The sequence below is a fragment of the Mus musculus genome, chromosome 1 (genome assembly GCF_000001635.26).
Source record: "Mus musculus strain C57BL/6J chromosome 1, GRCm38.p6 C57BL/6J".
In the NCBI taxonomy this organism is placed as follows: domain Eukaryota; kingdom Metazoa; phylum Chordata; class Mammalia; order Rodentia; family Muridae; genus Mus; species Mus musculus.
In genome coordinates this window covers 59,865,867-59,884,824 of record NC_000067.6, presented here as the reverse complement: position 1 = coordinate 59,884,824, position 18,958 = coordinate 59,865,867, and the positions used below count along the sequence as shown (strand labels likewise).

General features: G+C 39.0%; 1 protein-coding gene across 2 annotated transcripts in view; it reads right to left on the bottom strand.

The window, feature by feature from the left end:
- Positions 1–6,743: 6,743 nt before the first annotated feature.
- Bmpr2 (bone morphogenetic protein receptor, type II (serine/threonine kinase)) overlaps positions 6,744–18,958 on the bottom strand; it is a 113,803-nt gene continuing 101,588 nt past the window's right edge. The window contains exons 12-13 of one of the 2 annotated variants that reach the window (NM_007561.4): positions 16,210–17,489; positions 6,744–14,590 (exon numbers count right to left, since the gene is read on the bottom strand). In NM_007561.4, the coding sequence (NP_031587.1) occupies positions 14,340–14,590; positions 16,210–17,489 (1,531 nt within the window). In that variant the 3' untranslated portion in view covers positions 6,744–14,339. The remainder of the gene's footprint in view (positions 14,591–16,209; positions 17,490–18,958) is intronic. The other variant, XM_006495633.2, reaches the window with a different exon arrangement.

The following is an 18,958-nucleotide window of genomic DNA, read 5'->3' as shown; positions in this document are numbered from 1 at the left end:
AAACAAACTTCTAAAACCCAACTTCTCTTATAAAATATTTGCACAGAACTTGGATAAACTTTGGTAGAATTCTTCCAAATGCTAGGGTTCCATGAAAGGCCTTTCCTGATGTCTTAGTAAATTATGGGTTGGGGAGATGGCTTTGCTGGTCAAAGTGCTTACTGTATAAGCCTAATGACTCAAGTTCTGGTCCCTGAACTCATGTAAAAGCCAGATTCAGTGGTCCATGTCTGTGTGTAATTTTAGTATGCCTAAGGCAAAATGGAGTATGCAGCGAAGGTATAAACAAGAAAGACCTTGCATTGAAGTTGGAAGGTAAGGTCTGATACCCAGGGTTGTCTTCTATACTGCACTCACTTGACAAAGCATACACATGCCCCCCCCCAATATACACACATATATCCATGCACAAAAATAAGTCACCTGTAATTCACATTTCATTGTATAATTCAAGCAAAGCTATAATATCATGCTAAAGTCTGGGTGTAGGCTGTGTTCTTCTGGAAAGGACCAATCTGTAGGCTTTCTACCTTGTTCACACCTCATAACTAGACCTAAATGTACATTGTGCTCATAGGCCTTGCCATGATAGCTGGATATTGGTAGTCAAAAAAAATTTTTTTTCAGGACTGCAGGAAAAGGTACTTGTATCCAACTGTGTGTTTGATTCCTGGGACCCATGTGGTAGGAGGAAAGAATAAACTCACACAAGTTGTCCTTTGACCTCAATATGCAGCCATGGCACTTGTGTGCTAGAGTGCACACACACACTCACAATAAATAAATAAATGTAATAAAAATTAAAACATTACAAACAAAACAAGTGATGGTCTTTGAAAAAGGAAGCAGTCTAGCAATCAGAACTCGGACCAGCAGTGCCGCCTAGTGGTCAGGTGGCACACAGACTTTCTGCTACTGTGCCATTAACATGACCTGGAGGATAACTACTGGGGACATCTTATAAAACTATCTCAGGAATGGTGTCTGGTCCTGTAGATCACCACTGGTTGTTGACTAGATGATAAAGGTGTAAGAGACCTCTGTCAAGGTTGACAATTTCCTTGTCAAATGGAGAACCTCCTCTTCCTACATCCATGGATATCTGTAAAGGTTGACGACTTTGCATGACCTCTCATTTTATTAAATATTATGAGAAAAGTTAAAAATGATAACTATAAATGCAAAATAAAAGCATTTGAAATATCTGAAAATCCAGACTTACTCTTCTCAAAGCCAGGGTGCTGGGTGCTGGCTGTGTGTGAATGTATGTATGTATGTGTGTGTGTGTGTGTGTGTGTGTGTGTGTACATCACAGCCATACTCTCCTTCACTGCTGATCATTCTGTCCAACTTAACTCCAAAAAAGAGTGACACACATCCTAATGGCTTTCAAGAGCCCAGAGTAATTTAGAAGGGCTGAGATGCATGCCTCCTATATGCATGTGTGTATGGTTAGGTAGTACTGGGGATCAAACCTGCCAGGCAAGTTCCACCACTGACCTGTCTCCAGCCCAAGAAGCCAGATTAACAGAGGTTAAATAAAAACGGTTTAAAAGTGAAAAAGAATAGCATTTTGGCATTAGCAGAGCAGTCAATTAAACATTGTTATTTTTGAGACAGAAAACTGATGGGCCTCTCCTGCCTACAGGACAGTAGGTCCTGAGAGGAAGTGGGTGGTGTGGCACGCCTTTAATTCCAGAACCTGGGAGGCAGAGGAAGGAGGATTTCTGGTCTACAGAGTGAGTTCCAGGACTGCCTGGGCTACACAGAGAAACCCTGTCTTAAAAACCAATCAACTAACCCAAAACTCCACAGGAGTGCTGAAGGAAGGCTGAGCTGGGCATGAGTGTGGCCACAAGTGGATACATTACAAGTTCAGGTTAAAGATCAGGAGCCTGCTGGTCTGGTACGACCACTGACACAGACAGACTGCTTGGAGGGAAGACCAACTCTCAGAGTAGAGTCTTCAGACAACTGGGAAGGAGTAGTAAGAGTTACGGAGATGGACAGTTATCTGTTTACTTTTCCCGTCTGTGGTACTGGGAGCTGAGCCCAGAGTGCTAGGCATCACGTCTTAGCTCTTTCAAAAATGTTCCGTTTATCTTGTACCTTTGTTTTTCCTCCACTGTGGACAGTGTAGCTTTACACCAAGGTAGTGTTTCAAGAAAACAAGCATCTCTGCTAGCACATGTTCGGCAAGCTGTGGAAGAGGCAAGTACATGAATCACTCAGATGCTGAAAGCCTAACCTCTTTGGTATGTATCCTTTTCTTCACAGGTTCATAAGAGATGAGACATGTGCTGCCCCCCCCCCCCCCCGTTACCCTAAAGACACCTCTTGTTTTGATATTATGGTCAGTTCGTCATTCCTGAAGTGAATCTAGTTCCTTTTGGCTTTTTTATAAGAGCAAATCTCTTAGTTTTCGACAAGGTCTTGCTAAATTTTCTGGATTATGCCAAACTTGTTTCAGTCTTCCAAGTGTTAGGATTACAGACCTGCAACCATCATAGCCATTTTTTTTTTTAAATTACTTTCCTAGAAGTGAAGAGACATGACTTTTACAAAAAAGATTTTATGTGTATGGCTGTTTTGCCTGTCTGTTTGTCTGTCTGTAAACTACATGTATGTTGTCCCCAGACCTTGGTATTTTTGAAGTTCTCCATGATGTCTAAAGATAATAATGTATGTCTTTTCATTTTCCCCCCTTAGGAATTGAAGCATATCTTCCATGACATTATACATAAAAGACTGATGATTTAAATGCTACTAAAAAAGTTGGTAAGAATGGAAAACTTTCACCTGTTTTTCTGTTCCATTTACAACCCCCTCACCCCACCCCTCACCCCACCCCCACCCCATACCACCCAAGCATACAAAGACTGTTTTCTTGAATAGAGTTTTTCCCTTCCTAGTTAAAAGGGAGGGCAAGAAGACAGGGTGGTAAGCCGGATGACACTATCCACACTTCAGGGCAACTTTGCCTTTGCCTTAATCCTTTTGGTCTCCAGGACACAAAGTGCTCCTCTACAACAGAGTCACATATGTCAAGGTCTGCTGCTCTTTTTTAAGGTGCCAGTCTGACCCACTTTCAAATTTAAAAAAAAGTTGTTCACAATACAATGTGGGGACATCGGAGGTCATCTTTGGAGTCCATTCTGTCCTACCATGGGATCTGGGGTCAAACACAGGTCAGCACAGACAGCTCCCTTTTTTGTTTGTGTGTTTTTTAAGGGTTTTTCTGTGTAGGAGTCTGGCTGTCCTGGAACTCATTCTGTAGAACAGGCTGGCCTCAAACTCAAGAGACCAGACTGTTAGCGCCATCACTTGGCTTTTTTGTTTTGTTTAGTTTTTTGGGTTTTTTTTTTTTTTGACAGTTTTGCCACATAGCCCTGGCTGCTGGCCTTGATTTTTTTAAAATATAATTTATTTATTCTTATTTTATTGCATTGGTGTTTTGCGCATATGTCTGTGTGAGGTTGTCAGATTCCCTGGAACTGGAGTTGCAGACAGCTGTGAGCTGCATGTAGATGCTGGGAATTGAACTCAGGACCTCTGAAAGAATAGCCATTGCTCTTAACTGCTGGGCCATCTCTCCAGCCTGCCCTTGAATTTTTGACAGTTCTATTTTAGGATCCCAAGGGTTGAGTTTGTTGTCATGTGACATCATTCTCAATTTAAGGCTGTTCTTGATTTTTTTTTTTAAAAGAAAAACAGGGGCAAGAATGGAGCTGCCCTCCCCCAATGTCTTAATGTACTATGTGAAACAAGCTAACCTATCAAGGCATTCATCTAAAAATAATGGACTGTCTCAAAACAAGCTGACTTTCCCTACAGCCTTCTCAGGAAAGCCTTATTCTTGAAGCATTTCTACAGAAATAATATGTGATCAGGGACAGCATGTGTATTTGGAACCAAAAATTTGAACATTACTTAATAAGAGGATATAATACATCCAAACTTCTAAAGGTACTACTTTCTGTCACCTGAACATTCTGAGACTCTTTTCACCCCTGTGAGGGACAATCATTCCCTTGCCTAACCTTGTCCAGACACTGGGTCTCTGATTTGGTGTGTACCTGCCTCCCTTCATCTCTGACTCACCATGCAGGTTCTCATTATCTCTTGCCAGTGCTTGTCTACACGACTCCTCATGGCTCCCTCCCTCTCAGCCCATTCTTTATACTGCCAGTACAGTTAGCTGCTTTGACACTTGCTGATTACACTCTTTTGGATGACTCCAGGGTGAGTCCAGACTTGCATGTTAGCCCTCCTGAAACAGCTTTGTCAGCATCTCTCATTCTGTCTCCTTCCTTCCATTTAATGCACTCAATCCTACTTTTTTCTGTGTGTTTAAGCCAGAAGCTAATGTTAGGTGTCTTCATTTGGAAAAGGTTTTTCTGGGTAACCTAGAACTCCTTCTATACCAGGCTGGCCTTGAACTCAAAGATCTGCTTGCCTCTGCCTCCTGAGTGCTGAGGTTAAAGGCATGTGCTCTAAGAATTGTATTCTTTTATTTGTTTGGAAACAGGGTTTCTCTGTGTAGCCCTGGCTGTCCTGGAACTCACTTTGTAGACCAGGCTGGCCTCGAACTCAGAAATCCACCTGCCTCTGTCTCCCAAGTGCTGGGATTAAAGGTGTACGCCACCACCGCCTGGCAAGAATTGTATTCTTATCATTTGTAGTTGTGTGCATATGTGTGTGCAGGAGGCCAGAGACTTCAGATCTCCAGCTTCTGGAGTTTCTTTCAGGTCTGTGTGCCACCTGATGTGGGCGCTGGAAACCCAACTTGGTTTTTCTGCAACGGCAATGTATGTTCATACACATGGAGCATAACTTTCTAGCCCCCCTTCCATTTTGCTTTGTTTTAATTTTGTAGACAGGGTCTCAAACTCAAGAAATAGGTCTGCCTTTGCCTCCAAAGAGTTGGGATTTAAAGCATGCGCCACCACCACCTGGCTTCCATATTTTTCTTAATGCTCCTTTGAAGGGGCCCAGTGGTCCCAATGGAAACTGCATTTGCAGTTTCTCATGCCTCCAGGGTCTGCTTTGCATACCTATTAGTCCAAATTCTTACACAGTGCTCCAATCGAGAGCCCCTCTCTTCCTCAGAAAGGTTTTCTCTTTCTCTCTCTTATTGAAATGTAGCTAAACACATGAACTGGTTTTCAAAAGTGTGGACTTAACGTAACATGCTGCTTCTACAAACATCCTGCACTCACCGCTTCCTTCCAATAATCACTTCTGCAGCTGAAATCTTCCCTGGATTTTCAGACACATTCTGAGAACACAGCTTACCACTTATTTGGGTTTCTTAGTTATTTCCTTGTACGGATGTAACTATTTTTTTGTTGCTGTGGTGTAGTCTTTTCTTCCTCTTGTGACATAACCAGAGCACGAAGCAAGAGACTTTGATGGTGACGTTCATCCCTCTGTCACGGCAATGAATAAAGCAGCACACTGATAGCTAAGTCTCTGGTAGACACTGCTGATGGTTGGCTTCGGAAACTTGGATCCCACTCAGCACTCCCTCCAGCCTCCCCCTGCAGGTAGCTGAGGAGGCTCCAGTGATGCAGTTCCCCCTTGAAGTCTTTGGCTTATGAGCTGCCCATACTCCTACATGTGCAATGCCAATGAACTCATTGGTTGTTTCCCAGGCTGCACTTGAAGCGGGCAGGCACTCCTTCCTATGTGTCTCCCTAGGAAAGTCACCACCGTGAGTTCTCCCCTCCTGGAGAAGGAGTTATGTCATACTTTTTGTTATCTCTCAGTTCATCTTTTCAATTTTGAAAAATAAATTATACCAATAAAATGCATGTAAGATTTGGTCTTTAATCTAAAAAAACCATTATAGAACAAAGATTAATCACTGGCTGAAGGTAGCTCTTTGCAGAGAGGAATATAAACTTGGGAGACAGACCAGATAGGAATAAATGAAAATAATTTTACTTTTGGTAAGTCATTAAAAGGTTCGAGGGGGTAGGGGTTGAGAGATGGCTCAGCAGTTCTGAGCACTGGGGGCTCTTCCACAGGACCCAGGTTCTATGCCCAGCACCCATTTGGGAACTGTCTCTAACTCCAGTTCCAGAGGATCTAACACCCTTATACAGACATACATGTGAGCAAAACACCAATTCACATAAAATAAAAGTAAGTGAAAAACTTTTAAAAAGGTGCAATGGGTCATTATTACATGCTTTTCACAAGTTATCACACTTCCTCTAAGGAAATGCATTTGTCATCTTAAATACTATGCAGAAGGCTCTGCAGAGAACCGCAGTAGTGACCTGTTAACATGTGTATCGGACTAGAGTCAAAAGGAAGAAAGACACTCTACCTCTCTGACCCCTAAAATATCACTTAAGATGACAACAGAGCCTATGGGAGCAGGCCGTGTTTGTTTCTTCAGCACCCGGCAGTGGCTGGGTCAAAGCACACCCTGAATGTGCTTGCCCTGAATACTGATAAAGGGTTCTACTGTGGGATACCTAGTCAACACAGCGAATTCATCTACACAGATGAAACACACATTCTATTTTAAGCAAGTGTTCAAGCTGTTATGGTAGTAGAAGCTCGCAGAACCAGCTACTCCAGAGGCAGAAAGCAGGGCAACGTAGAAAGACACTGTAGGAGAAAGAAGAAACCTCCTAAACCACAAGGATCTAACCAAAAACATTACTCAGCAGCGTAGGCACCACATCCACATCGTAGCAGGTGAGCAGGAGGTGAGCCCAGACAGCTTTGGGTACCTTCAGTCACTTTAATTTGGTCTTGGCCACTATAACCACTGAGCACATTTTATCTGTTTATGAATTTTCCTTGCCACAAGCAAAATTTAAAAGCTGTAGTTCAAAGCAAAGTATAAAATACATTACCAGGATCTTATACACTTACCAGGTCTGTGGCTTGGAGAAAGTATTTAAATTTCCTGACCTTCTATTCCTTCCCTTATAAAAGACAGAGAACACGTTTCTAAGGCAGTGGTAAAAACTGTCAACTGAGTATAAAATGAGTAACATGGTGTTTGGTGTATTGTAGTAGCTAGGAAGCAGCAGCTATTATTCTAATCTCAGTTGACCTTTTTTTTAGTATCACACTGTTATAAGAGTCATGTTAGAGATAGTGTGTGCTGACTCTATTGCAAAGTCTGTACAATATCATATTAGCAGTAACAATTTCTGAAGATTTCATGAAATCAAAAATACACTTACTGTTGTCATTAATATGATCTTTAATAAGTGGAATAACGCACCATTTTACAGCAAGCCTTTTACACCTAAAGAACTGCCTTAAAACTTCCTTTGCCAATGTCTCTGTCTCAATACAATCTTTTATTTAGGTTTATATATATCAAAGCATTTACTTACACTTATTCATAGAAAACTCTTGAGTGGCTTAATGTCAGCGTTCATAGTGGCATCCATAGATAATACAAAAGGAAAGTGATCTGCTTTATTTCATACTCACACTGCTCCGTCACACAACTTATACAGCATAGCAAGGTCTCAGATGGCTTATACAAAAGCAAAATAACTGAAAGTAATTATTCATCAGCTCACACACGATATTCTATCTGTAATGTAAGAGCAAAACACACCAACAAAAGATACCCGTTAACAAGACAGAGGGTTCTGAGGAAGTGCCAGCCTTTCTTTCCCTACAAAGCACCCTCAGAAATGAATACTTGGTAGCTTATGTTTCTCCTGTCCATTCAGAAAAAGCATGGCAGCTACACATCTCCGTGTTTCAGCTATAACACCCTAAGAGTTAGTGTATTTTACAGTTATTCATGTAAATTCATTTGAAAAATTAGCAACAGAAAATTAAGGATGATTCCAGCTTACACAAACACATACAATACAATCTCTATAGAAATGAAGACAAGGCATACAACATTGCTTAAATAAATATATGTTACCAGGGAAAAAAAAGCCACAGAAGTGAAGCAACTCAATATTAAATTGAAACTTAATTGCTTTGAATTGCATTTTTTAGTCATTAGTTTTCTTACTCTTATACATCTTTACAAATGTTTCTTTTATATGCTTAAGACTGATAACAAGGCAGAGAGCCTGAGACAAGAGACTGGTTACAAAAAACTCACTGCTAAGATTTAAATATACAGCAGACCAATTAGAACTTGAGTTTGTTGACTCAAAGAACAACTGTTTGGCTCTGACAATGTGAAAAGCTGGTCACCATAGCTCACCTTCTCAAAGCCATCAAAGCTGTCACCAAAGCTAGAGCCATCAGCTCACTTTTATAAAGTCTTATAATGCTAATTACCCCATAAGAAAATTCTATCTCAGAATTACCTTTCCTAATCTTGTTATTAAAAACAAACAGAATGAAATATTTGCCCCATCATGTATATCCACAGAACCAAGAACAGAAAGTGTGTAAGCCAGTGCTTCAACTCCAAGGCTTAAATCTGCTGTAACAAGTGGCCAATTAGTTGAGTCATTCCTTCTATTCAGTAATTACAGAACTGGGCAAGTTTTATGATTAATGAAATCAAACATCATGTTGATGTGAATTAAGTCAAATAATATGATGAAACATTACTATGCAACAAATACTTTAAGTATTCAACTAGATCTAATTGCTTGTTTGTTAGCAACTGAACTCTTTCAGTGTACAAACAGATGAAAGGGGCCCTGAGTTTTTAAGTAATACTATGTCTAAAAGTGATTCCAAACCATGAAGATGTTTCTAGAATTTAAAATACAAATTAAATGGGGGAAAAGCATTTTAAAAACAAAGAATAGTCAAGTGGTAAATTCAAGTACAGTCAATTTTCTTTTTAAATTCAGTTACAAACTAGACATTCTGAATGAAGTAATATAGTTCTAAGATTCTGCTCCAGATTTTAATGTGGGCTGCAAACTCCATTTTACAAGTAAATGTGTGTGTTTGCAATGCTCACTAGAAACACCACAGACATCAGTAAAAACAACATCGAAAAATTTAAAAAGACTTAATAGATTTATTCGGGGCATAATCTTAACATAAAGTATAGCTTCTCAAAATTCATATGCCATGGGATAAAATTTTAAGGATTTCCGTTCTATGCAAATACCTAGCTTTAATCACTGAAAAGGTAAAATGAAAACTGTTTTAGTCCAGTCTATTCTGCAAAAACAATGATAAGCATTTCAAAAGTGGTCTACAAAAATACAAAAACATCCATGAATACCTGATTTTTGTAGGGTCTGCTTTTGAAAATTAGTTTTGCATTTAGTGTTTAATATAGTATTTGATAAAGAAAAATGTATAATATTTGTTGTGGCTCAATCATAATACCCAAACATATAATACTAATACTACACTGTAACATAGGTCAGAGTTTAGTGGAAAAAAAATAGACAATTATGTATGCATGGCTTTTTAGTTATATCTGTATAGATATAAAAATCATAAAACATACTTTAATAGAAGAATGTTAGATAATACAAAAATTAGGTGCTGATTTTCAGGTGGTCTGGTGATTAAATTCAATGGTAACATCTTTATTCTCAATTCTATCAAACTACTATGCTATAAATTAACTGGAGTAATTAATTTGAATATAACATAGAATTTTAGTGCTTTAAATATAAATAAAGTAATTAAAATAGATTTAGGAAGAAAAAAACCTGAAGGAAGTGGAACACTTTGATCTGGTGATCTGGTGTTGAGAAGCCTGAAGCTGACTGAAGAGTGCTAGATAGGATGACCATCTCTTCTCCCTACTAGGTATGAGAAACAGACCTTAGATCAAACAAGAGAGACAGAATAGGCATGGAGAAAACTTTCCTGGCATATGACTGCAGGCCAGATAGTAAAGGGACAGGCTCTATAAACCATGAGAAACTTAAAGAGAGGAACAGGTAGGTGTTACCACCTCTTTGGGCACTTGGAGATTTCCTCTGGGTTAATGTGGACACTTACAGAAAAGCCTTTTTTGATAATAGCCTTTGTTCAGTAGCTCAGAAAGTAACCGGCTAGACTGATATAATCAATGAGCACAGTTAGGAAGGGATCATGTAAGGTAGTTTTTGGATGAAGTTTGCATAGCTCATAATCTGAAAAAAAAAAAAAACCCACAATGCACACAACCCACTGCTAGGTAAGGGTGTGACTATTAACATTATAGACTAAGAGAGACTACTAGGGCCTATGAGGGGTGTTACACACTTCCTAGAATGACTGACTGATCTAGAACAGTAGAATTAGAATGTGTGCAGAATATTTTAAGGAGTTAAGGAAATAATGTAATTATATATTTTCAAAAATCTGGATAGTCATGTAATAACATATACATAAGCTTAACATAGGTTTATAAAATGTGATATGACGTAACATCAAATTCTAGAAGTGAGTGACTTGCAATGAAATATTTATGTCCATGAACATGATTATGATTAAGAGGAAGCTGATGTTTATTTTCTTTTTCCTATTTTAAATGACTAACAGAGTAAAAGTGCAGTGTGATACCATAACAGGTGTTCCTCTGAGATTCAGAAACCAAACTTGGAAATATTTTAAATAAAATTTGTAATTCCGGGCTGGTGAGATGGCTCAGAGATTAAGAACACAGGCTGCTCTTCCCATCAACCACATGGTGGCTCACAACCATCTATAGGGGGATATGATGCCTTCTTCAGGCAGGCAGATGTATATGCAGCAGAGCACTCATACATTAAATAAATAAAATTTTTTAAAAAGTGTCTTTTTTCAAAAAAGAAAAATTGTAATTCCCACTGATTTGAGTGCTCCGTACGTTCTCATTCAGAACCAACAAACAGGTTCTGGAACAAGCATACACACATATGGAAGCAATACCAGCCTGCTTTATAAAAAGAGTATTAGCCTTGTATTCTTTCTACAGATTATTTAGTTCTCTGGATTAACAATTTTTTTGACATTGGTAAAGCTGAAATTTTAAAGATGGAGTCAAAGGATTAAGAAGACTGTAAGCTTGCATGCAACTCTTTTTCCCAAGAGAGGGATGGATGGGATCACACTAAGGAGCCCTGCTCCCTCAGCTCCCTTCACGTGTCTTTTAACACTTACTTAGCCTTCGTTCTGCAATGTAAGAATAGAAGGAGGCAGGTAAAACGATGTAGGCTGAATTCTGTATTGAGTTAGGAATTGTTTGTGATTATGGACCTTTATTTACCTAACTTAAGATCATTAGGTACCTGGTTTGGCTTACACTCAAACCCAGGTCTGCTAGAGTACATGTCAGTACACTGCACATCAGTTCATAAAGAAAGTGGACCGTGTGTTGTGCATAAAAGACATTTGGAGATACAGACCTAGAGTGAACTCCCAGGTGTGGCTGGGTATGAAACTTAAGACAAATTTCCTATTAATTTTTATTCCCTCATTTGCAAAATATGAATATTACAATATGGTTGCTCTGAGGATGAAAAAATAAGTGTATGTAATGCCAGTTTTCAGCAGAGGTCTTCACAAACTTGTATAGTAGCCATGTTTTTTAAATTATACATTTAAATTATTTAGGATTTTTATTTAAATAATTTTATTCCATACATAATTCAAACCACATTCTTTCCATTACTGAGCTCTGGTATATAACTAGTACTTTAAGATCTCCTCTGTCATTTATAGTTATGTGTGTGTGTGTGTTGGGGGTGGGGTGTTACATGCATGTCACTGGATCCTATGGAAGTTGTGAGCTGCCATGTAGCTGCTGGGAACTGAACTTGGGTTCTCGTGAGGACAGGAAGCACTGTTATTGTTATGCCATCTCTCCAGCCCCACAATAAACATCATACTCTGATGTCCTATTATGATATTTTTAAGATTATATTATTGTCCAGAGAAATCTTTTTAAATTGAATGGCTTTTATTCAAAAAGCCTAAAATTAATTTGTGCGTGTGAAATTTTGTGGTAAATTCCATTTTAGCTTCAAGAATCAGATTAAATAAATCTAACTAGTAATTTAAGTTATTAAAGGGATTTCTGCATGCTGTGTATTATAGACTTCAAAATTTGTTAAAATGACCTATACTTACTACCTTTCCTACTCTTCAAGCAGTTCGAGGAATTATTTGTTTTATATATATTTTAATGAGATGGGAAACTACAGATTTCTTTTATCTGGCATATTCATTTTTAAAGCATTCTGTTAATAAACATTAAAAGACTTGGAAAATTCACAATTGACTGGTCCTAATACAAACTGTATCAGAATGTAGGACAATTTTTCTGACAGGAAAAGATCTTTTGGACCTCAAAGATTCATTTACTCTTAATATTTCAAATTGGGAGATGGGAGGAATATAACTTATTTTAAAGTTGTCCTACAACTGAAAATTAAAATTCTAAAATGCATTTGAAAGCCATTTGGACAAAAGAAATAAGTGAAAGATACAAATTATTTGTTAAATATACAAAGGACAGTAACTAATTAGAAAGAAAAAAAACTGAATGTTAGAAGACAAAAATATATATTAAGACTCTGAACCATAAGAGGGCCAATGAAACCCAAAGGTGAGAAAGGGATCCTGGGCACAAGTGAGATAAACTTAATCCTAAGAACTGAGCTCCAGTCAGCATCCCAGCTGACCAAACGGTAAATGCTGTGACGTCAGAGCACAGCAGACGGTAAGTGAAGGAAGCTCGTGTATGAGTTAAACAGAAGGAGAGAGGATTATAGACAAGGAAACGGTGTTCAAGACAGAAGAACCAAAATCAGGAATTTGGAGATTTGCACTTAACTTTTTATCTTCCTGCTAAATTTGAAAACGTAATCAGATAACGGATATTAAGGATTCTGAGAATCTGAAAACACATGGTAACAATTTGTCTGCAAACTGATAAGAAGCAATGTTGAGGGAAAACTCCTCAATTTTTGATAGAAAGTCTTTATTAAAAGACACAGAGACTGTTGTTTCAGAGATCATTAGTTTCAAAAGAAGCAAAAGCCGCATGACAGCAACATCAAGGTACAGCAGCACCAGAAGCTACGTGACAGCAACGTCACGGTGCATCATCACCAGAAGTATGCTCTACTACAACACACACAGTGAATGCTGCTCGCAGTCAAAGAACACATGAAACTGGCAGAAGGGGACACTACAAAGCCAGGATTAGTGAAGAAATAAACTTAGGAAAGACAGAGGGTCAATCCTGGTCTGCGCACTGGTGGCAAGTTTGCAGCAAGCCTTTATTCCACAGGAATCGGCATGCTGGGAGGATGAGCTTTCCATAGTATTTTAGGTCACGGGGGGAGGGATCGTTCTTTTCACACAGAACTGTCAGGCTGTGCTGGGAAATAACGAACCATACGTATTAAAGATTCAAATCAACTATCACTTACTTCTGAAGTTATTATAAATAGAAAATGTAATTTAATTTGTGATGGTCAGAGAATGAAAGTTACTATACTAGTCACCTTGCCCAGCTACTTACTTAAAAATTCCATGTAGGTTCAGCTCTATACATTTTCTAATAAAAAATATTTCTTAAATAATGAATACAGACGTGACATATACATAGAAAAATAAAATGGAAAAGGCTAATATTTGCTTTCTTCTGTTTTGTTCTATGCTCTCTTATGAACTTCCAAAATCAGAACCAGATATGCTTATTAAAATGCCTGGAAGGAAACAATAGTAGCATTTGGAAGGTTAGAAGACAAAGGCATTTCAAAAAAGGTTTTGATAAGTCCTTTGTGGAGCCCTTTGGACAGCGTCTATGTATCTCCATGAGGAGAAAGCTAGACAATGTTCATATTATCAAAGAATGAGGAAAAATGTTTCAACAATGGAAGAATGTGTGCCCTGTTAGGAGAGAGCAGGTAAGCAAGCTTCTTTGTGGTCTATAGACTATTGCACATTCAAATAAAATACACGAGAAAAGAATGTCCAACAGATTATGGTCAAAACACGTTAACACATAACTAGCTTGTGCCCAGAAATAAAACATGGATACCAGACACCATTGCAGTCAAACCTGTCTGAATTTGCTTCTGTTTTAATGACCTTTAGAAAATGGTCCAAACTGATTATCAGCAATCCATTGTTTTTGCTTTTTTCTTAAAAAAATATTTTGAGACCACTTTTGATAAGCACACATATAATGTGGTCATAACAGACAAATATAACTTTAGCAAGACTAAACAAAAGTGCAAAACTTAAAAAACAAAATTAAAAATTATGGAAGCATAAGCTAAAATTTTCTGCATAGCTGAAATCTATTTAAAGCAAGTCCTTGCTGCAGGGGTGGGAAGGGGTGCTGACAGGAGGTTAAAGCAGTTTTTTTTTTAAATGTCTTCTGCATGTTTAAATGATGCAAAAAAATAATTTCACTCCATAAGCTTGAAAACATCTCACAGACAATTCATTCCTATATCTTTAGACACTGTGGTCGTGGCAGTGCCTCCCTCTGCAAGGTACACAGCAGTGCTAGATTTAGAATGGACTGCCCTGTCACTGCCATTGTTGTTGACCTCACAGTCCAGCGGCTCGGTGGAGATGACCCAGGTGGACGGGCGCCACCGCTTAAGAGAGTATGGAGTTTTCACACGTCTCTTGATCTTTTCACCTGATCCTGATTTGCCATCTTGTGTTGACTCACCTACTGGAAACAAAAGTATAGGAAATGAGCTGTGTAAAAGGAAAATATTTAAAAGTAAAGGAATTTGCTGGGTATATGATGTAGCTGGTGGAGTGCTTGCCTAGAATGCAAAGGGTCCTAAGCTCCAGCCCAGAACCACTAGAGTGCCAGTCCTGGTGCATATGGTAATCCCAGCACCCCGGAAGTAGAGGCAGGAGGATCAAGGCTCAAGATGCTCCTCCACCACACAGCTACTGCACAAGGCCTGCCTGAGCTATATAAAACCCTTTACCAAAACCAAACCAAACGAAGCTGGATGGGAAAGTAAAAGGGCTAAATTTCACAAACAGGTCAAGTCAGCATAGAACCCAATGAAGGACACTTCTTGAAATATGTGATCAAGCTAGGCAATGTTTTTCTAAGCAAAATTCAACCAACTCAGTTTTGAGTCTTATCTAAAAAATAATTAAAACTCACAAGAACTAAGAAAATTCAAAATTATTAATTGTATTCTCAAATTCTTTTGCTCTGGTGTAGATTCCAACTTGTTAAAAACACATATCATTTGACTTAATGCTGACAGCAGGGCTGACAGTGGGGCTAGCAGTGGGTGGGTGATGCACTCCTGGAATCCAAGTTCCTAGGAATCAGGGGCAGAAGGATATTAAATTCAAGTCCAGCCTTGGCCACTGTGAGTTACAGAATGAGTCCTTGTCTCAAAAAAGACAAAGCAAAACAAAAAATGTCCAAAGTGAACCAAATCAAAAGGCCTCTAACATGTAATAGTTTTGTTGGGATGACCATTTTCCCATTAATTCTCTGTTTTCATACTTGAAAAGATGCTTTATGGTTACAGGAGCAAAAAGGGTGTGTCAACTGGCTTGCCATATAAATCACTTAAGCAAAGGGCCAGGTTTTCTTTGTGGTTCTAGAGACCAAAATCTGAGTCTTGTATGTTTCAGGCAGGTGTTCTGCCTCTGAGCTACACCTCTAGGCAAGGGGTAGATAGTTGCTATCCTGAGACCTTTTTTCAGCCCATTCTTTAGTTTAAGAAAGCATAAAACACATAAAAGAAGTCCCTTGACTTCTATGATTTACTAAGATCTGGGTGTGCTGGCACACTCCTAATCTCAGCACTTCATGAGTTTAAGACCAGCCTGGACTATAGCAAGTTCCAGGCCAGCCAGGACTTAGAGACCCTTTATCTCAAACACACACACACCAAACAAAGACTTACTAAGGTTAAAAACTAAACATAGATTTAACATATTAACATGTGTAGCAAATATTTCAGAAGTAAACATGATGTGATGTCACTACTTGTGCCGTGACACTACTGAATACTGATTTAATTTCATCTGTCACAGCAGATATGAACCACACAGAGAAAAGCCATCAAGCAGAACACAGATTACATTTGGTAATTCTTCTACTTGTGGTACTAGCTTTTCAAACTGTCACTGACCAAAGAGAAAAGGGGGGTCGAGGGAGAAAGAAAGAAAACAACAATCATCTTATTACTTCCAAGGTCCAGTCACGTTGTCTCTGGAAGTAATAAAGGTAAAGAGTCACTAGTTGAAAATGCAACATGATTCTATTTTATTTAACTGTCCCAAAGGGTACTGCATAACCCCTCCACTTACTCTGTATACTGCTGCCATCCAGGATATTTGTGGCTGAAAGATCCAGAGAATTGGGCCTCTGTGCTCTTCTGGGCTTTGATGGCCCAGGATCTGCAGCTGTGCTTGTAACACCTTGTGTAAGGATATCTTGTTCTGAACATGGATTGCTGTTGTTGTTATTGGAATTTGTTCGGCCACCTTCTAATGGCCGTTCCCTCCTATCTACCAAACGATCCAGAACCCCTTCATCATGGCCAGCCTGTTGCTCTCGTCTCAGTAAAGGTTCATGCTCATCAGGACTGGAATTGATATTCAGCCTGGTATCCTCACCAATAAATTGATTCTGCAGCATTTCTTGGGACCTATGTGCCACTATGTTGGCTGCCTGGCCAGCTGGCACTGCGCCATTGGCATACTGGGTTGTGGCAGCATGGGAATTAACATTGTGGCTTCTACCTGCCACACCATTCATAGTTACTGTCACCACATGAGGCTCTGCTGCATTGATTGTATTCATCTTGGCAACTCCAGTTTCTACTTGTTTCAAGTTTGATTTGTGCTTGTTGCCAAATTTTAGCCGGGGTTCTTTTGTTGAATTTTTGGTGTTCAAAGGCAAACTAGTAGGTCTCTTAGGAAGGTTCTGTTGCTTAGGGAGAGGATAGATCTGAGCAGGTGGAACATCAGGAATTAAACATGCTTGCCCATTTGCAGCCTGTGTGAAGTCCTGTTGTCCAGTCACTTCCACTGCGAGCTTTATGAGTGGATAAAGCAAGCTAGAACTGGTACTGCTCAATGGGTCTGGCCCACTGAACTGCTTCAGAGAATGCTCCATGAGATTCTCATCAGAGCTTTCCTTGAGGTTCTTATCAACTTCTTTTGGATCTAGCTTATTAGTCTCCAAGTCTTCTTCTGTCAGCTGTAAGCAGACAGGGGTTGGCCCGATTGACTGTGCAACATTTGTGGCGTGCAAATGTGTCTCATCTGGGTATGGCATCTCAGATATAGTGGTCATGCCAGTACTTGGAGTGAGGCCGGTGGTGTTTGTGGTGGTTGTGTTTGTGGACAGGCTTGTGACGCTTGTTTCTGGGCTAGGGATTCGAGCTTGTGCTTGCTGTCGTTCATAATTAATTGAATTTCGATTCTTTTCTCCTATTGTCAATGGTGTGCTGGACATCGAATGCTCAGAGGAAATATTCTTCACAATGCTGTCAGTATGATGGATAGAGTCTTCAATATATGAGGAAGAGGAATAATCTGGGTAAGGCCCGATTTTTGGCACACGCCTATTATGTGACAGGTTGCTTGAAGAGAGAGAAAAACGTATGACATTGAGAATACAAACTGACAACAAACTGTCTATCCCAAGCAAACACCACTGATTCCAAAGTCCCACTGCTTTTATTTTGTGCTTTACATTCTTTTTATTGCACTCATTTATTTAATATATATGGGGCATGCATGGAAGTCAGAGGCTACTCCTGGGAGTTTGCTCTTTTCCAAAGTGTGGGTCTCAGGAATCAGACTCAGACTGTCAGTCCTATTTTACTCTGAACTAATTTTTAAGAGATTACTTCAAAATCCTGATAATTATTACCAGCTTGGTAAATACAAACTTTATGAGGTATTTTTTTAATACAGTCTATAAGATTCTGTGAAACTCTCTGTGGTTCCAGAATAGAACTTTTATGGGTGCTCATTGTTTTGTTTTACAAGAGTTAACTTTGGGGCTGGAGGGATGACTCAGTTGTTAAGTGGATCAGCTACTCTTTGATTCCCAGCACCCACATGACAGCTCACAGATGCCTGTAATTCCAGTCCCTGCAGATCCAATATCATCTTCTGGCCTTGGCAGAACAAAAGCAAAATGTAAGAAAAAATATATAAAAGAGTTAATTTAAAAAATCTCACCTATAATTTTATAACCAACAAAAACCAGTACATTTTTAATGAACTGTATATGTGTACAAACAGATAGTTTTGTAACTAGAGGAACCATGGGATGTATTTATTTTGTATTTTTGTAATACTAGATCCAAACGTATAGCTCAACAAATATGTTATGGACTAGGTTCAAATGGCTGAATAATAAGAAGAACATAGAAAATTTTCTTTTTTCCAAAACATGCTCATTTAAAAGCAAACTAACAATGTGGCATATTCATGGGAAGCCACTATCAGGGTAAGTTGTAGAGCTAGGACATGAGGTAGAATACAGCACTCAGATAGAGAAACCAAGATTCGGGACGGTTCTACAGTTACTGAAGTACATAGCCAGTGTCAGCACTCCTGGGCACGACAGTTCTGGACTGCCTATACTTATCCTTTCATTTATTAACTACTCTATAATTATTTAAAATCTCATTACAGAAGTCATTAGGGATAGCCTTCACTGAGGTGACCAAGGGACTGAGACATTAACAGATAAAATATTACAGAAGAGACTTAGCAGCTGTAGGAAAATAGGTTCTACAAAAAAAGATTGCTACATTGCAGAGGATGACAATTTATAATATCAACAAATAACAAATACACATTTAAGAAGGTAGTGTTAGCCGGGCATGGTGGTGCACGCCTTTAATCCCAGCACTTGGGAGGCAGAGGCAGGCGGATTTCTGAGTTCGAGGCCAGCCTGGTCTACAAAGTGAGTTCCAGGACAGCCAGGACTACACAGAGAAACCCTGTCTCAAAAAAACCAAAAGAAAAAAAAAAAAAAAGAAAGAAAAAAAGAAGGTGGTGTTGTACAACCATGAAAAGCTAAGATATGGAGAGG